This window comes from Entamoeba dispar, genomic scaffold (assembly GCF_000209125.1).
Source record: "Entamoeba dispar SAW760 scf_1105229460071 genomic scaffold, whole genome shotgun sequence".
Taxonomy (NCBI): domain Eukaryota; phylum Evosea; order Mastigamoebida; family Endamoebidae; genus Entamoeba; species Entamoeba dispar.
In genome coordinates this window covers 1-2,672 of record NW_001854009.1, presented here as the reverse complement: position 1 = coordinate 2,672, position 2,672 = coordinate 1, and the positions used below count along the sequence as shown (strand labels likewise).

Below are 2,672 nucleotides of genomic sequence, written 5' to 3'. Positions count from 1 at the left end.
CACAAATTATTAAGAAATTTGTGAGGTATGATAGTGTTCTAAAAATAGAACACAGCAATGATCACAAAAAGGAATGTGATGACGTGGTAATTAAAAATAGAAATAGAATGATGACGTGGAAATACGTAAGAAATATTTATAGAAATAGATTTGACGTGGCAACAACTCAAATATATTTATAGAAATAGATTTGACTCATCAATACGTAATCAAATATAAATAGAATTATGGGATAGATAACAAAAAAAATCTAAAAAAGTACAAATAGAAATGTCAGCTGACAGCGCTGACAAAAATTATAGTAAAATATAATAAAATATATTATAAAATATAATAAAAAATATATATCAGTATATATATATATATATTTTGGACCTCAGTTGTCAGTTTAGACATAATATTGGCACAACTGACAAAAATGAGATATAAAACAATAGAATTCCTTTGTTTGATTTAATGTTATCAGCCGTCAGGAAATCGTTACATGTACTTCCCTTCGGTTGTTATTTCACTCTTATTTTCCTGACAACTGACAACGTTAAAATTTCACGAATGAATTCAATTATTTAATGCTTTCCATCGATTTGAGAAAAGTGATGGTGGTAAATGAGCATTGCTGTACGTGTTTTTTGCAATGGTTATAGTCATTGAATTTTTTTGTTGTGTTATGTCATCATCATCGTTTAACATTAATAAAAGTAAGGTGTTCAGGTTAGCTGTTGAAATGGCTTGGAGTGGAATTATTAATGCTTTTTCTTGTGCTGCTAAGGAGAGTTGGTCGTCGTATAAGTATTGTGGTATTATTTTCCCACTATTGGAGAATTTTAATGTTAAGTAACCCATGGAATTTGGCGGTTTTATGTAAAATGGTCTGGTTGTGTATTTGGATCTTATAAGTGTTGTCTTTTCTGAGTAGGGAATGTTGAGTTCAGACCAACTGGATTCTTCCGTGTTGGTAGGAAGGTCTATTATGAGAGTAGGATAGTTGATTGGAGAGATTGTACTTCCATTTGAATAATATAGTTTGTTGAATATATGTGTTTCTTCTGGTATATTTGTGGTTATTGTAATCTCTGAAAATCCAGAATAATTTGAATCTGGTGTGTAAGTTGTTGTAGTGTTTTCTTGGATTGATATGTTTTTTGATTGTAGGGCAGGTTGTACGTTTATTGTTGTATTGACCTCTTTTAGTCCGTAATGATTTTCGTCTGGTTTGAGGGTGTAATTTCCATTATTTGTGAATGTATGTGTTAGTGTTTGAAGAGGTGGTCTGACATCTGTTGTTATTGATACTTGATTGAAAGTATGATTTGGTTCAGGAAAGAAGGATTGTTGACCATTCTGGTTTATTAATTTTACTAACATATCTTCTGTTTTAGGAGGTACATCTATTTTGAGGTTCACTTCTTTTATTCCATCATAATCAGATGGTGTTTGAATTGTATAATTTCCATTTTGGGTTATGTAAGAAGATAAAGTTATAGAATTTATTGTTTGGTTTGTTTCTAAATCTGGTATATTTGTTAGAGAAATTGTTTGTTTTTCGGAAATTAATTCGAAAGAATTTTGATTTATTTTGTTACATGTTTTTATAAGGTTTGTTAGGTTTATCTCTGTTTCCATTGTTTAAATGTTTAATGAGATGAGTCGAATAATTAGTCAATTAGATATTTAATTTTCTTTGTTGAAGTATTTGATCCAAATTTCATCAAAAAGACCTGGAGAAATTGTTGAGACTCCACCGTTAATTTCTAAGTCTATTTCAATGAATTGTTGATTTGGATTTTGTTCTCTTCCACTGCCTTCTAATGTTAATGATAGACGTTTGGTTGAATCATTATAATTTAATCTATAAGGAAATATTATTATGTTTTTTTGAGGGGTGATATTGAACCATTGATTTTTGTATGCACCAAAATGTATTGTGTGATCTTTCAAGTCAAAGGTCATTACTACGTAGAGGATTCCAGTTCCTTCTGTAATCATTATTTCATGATTATCATCATCTCTCATTGTTAGAAATGTTACAGTTGAAGTTGGAATGTTTAGAGATTGCCATGTTTGAGTATTACCATTTTCAGAAGTTATGATTATATGATTGGTTGGTTGTTCATTTATTTGTGTTTGGGTTTCATTATTATCTGGATTAATTCCTGTTAGTTTTATTTTGTTTATTACAAGTAAACTTGGTATATCTTTTAGAGTTATTGTTTCCTTTTCTAAAACAATGTCGTATTGATTCATTTGTAGGATATTACAAATGTTTATTAGGTCTTTAATACTTACTTCCGTATTCATTGATATTTCCAGTTTCTCTTGGATCTTATAATATCAGTTTATGTCGTTTTCATCTAATTCAACCTTTAAGCACAAGAAATATAGTCCAACTAAAGCTACTGTTGATATTTCAAAACGTAATCAGAGACAAGAACTTACTGTTACTATTCCCGTATCAACTGAATGGAAGGGTGCTATGAAACATCTTGGTGGAAGAGATTATAGTGATGTTCATACTATTTCAGCTTTATCTATGCTTTCTGGTTCCAGACAATTTATAGAAATGTGTGATTGTTTTGATCAATTTAAAATTATGGATGTTCATATTTGTGGCGATGTTAGTAAAGGAGTATCCACATTAATGAATTTTAGAGTGTGTTTTATAAAGAGTATCA

General features: G+C 29.7%; 3 protein-coding genes across 3 annotated transcripts, besides 1 other annotated feature; 1 reads left to right on the top strand and 2 right to left on the bottom strand.

Annotated features, from left to right (window-relative positions):
- The first annotated feature begins 297 nt into the window (after positions 1-297).
- Positions 298-367: a microsatellite.
- A 191-nt stretch (positions 368-558) lies between these two features.
- Positions 559-1,365, bottom strand: EDI_236550 (uncharacterized protein; the record flags this gene model as incomplete). Its single annotated transcript, XM_001736751.1, has 1 exon — positions 559-1,365. One exon carries the CDS (start codon positions 1,363-1,365, stop codon positions 559-561), a length of 807 nt encoding a protein of 268 aa, XP_001736803.1.
- A 306-nt stretch (positions 1,366-1,671) lies between these two features.
- Positions 1,672-2,244, bottom strand: EDI_236540 (uncharacterized protein; the record flags this gene model as incomplete). Its single annotated transcript, XM_001736750.1, has 1 exon — positions 1,672-2,244. One exon carries the CDS (start codon positions 2,242-2,244, stop codon positions 1,672-1,674), a length of 573 nt encoding a protein of 190 aa, XP_001736802.1.
- Positions 2,245-2,338: 94 nt separating this feature from the next.
- EDI_236530 (uncharacterized protein) lies at positions 2,339-2,672 on the top strand (the record flags this gene model as incomplete). Its single annotated transcript, XM_001736749.1, has 1 exon — positions 2,339-2,672. A coding segment is annotated over one exon (334 nt), but the record flags the coding sequence as incomplete, so codon positions are not given.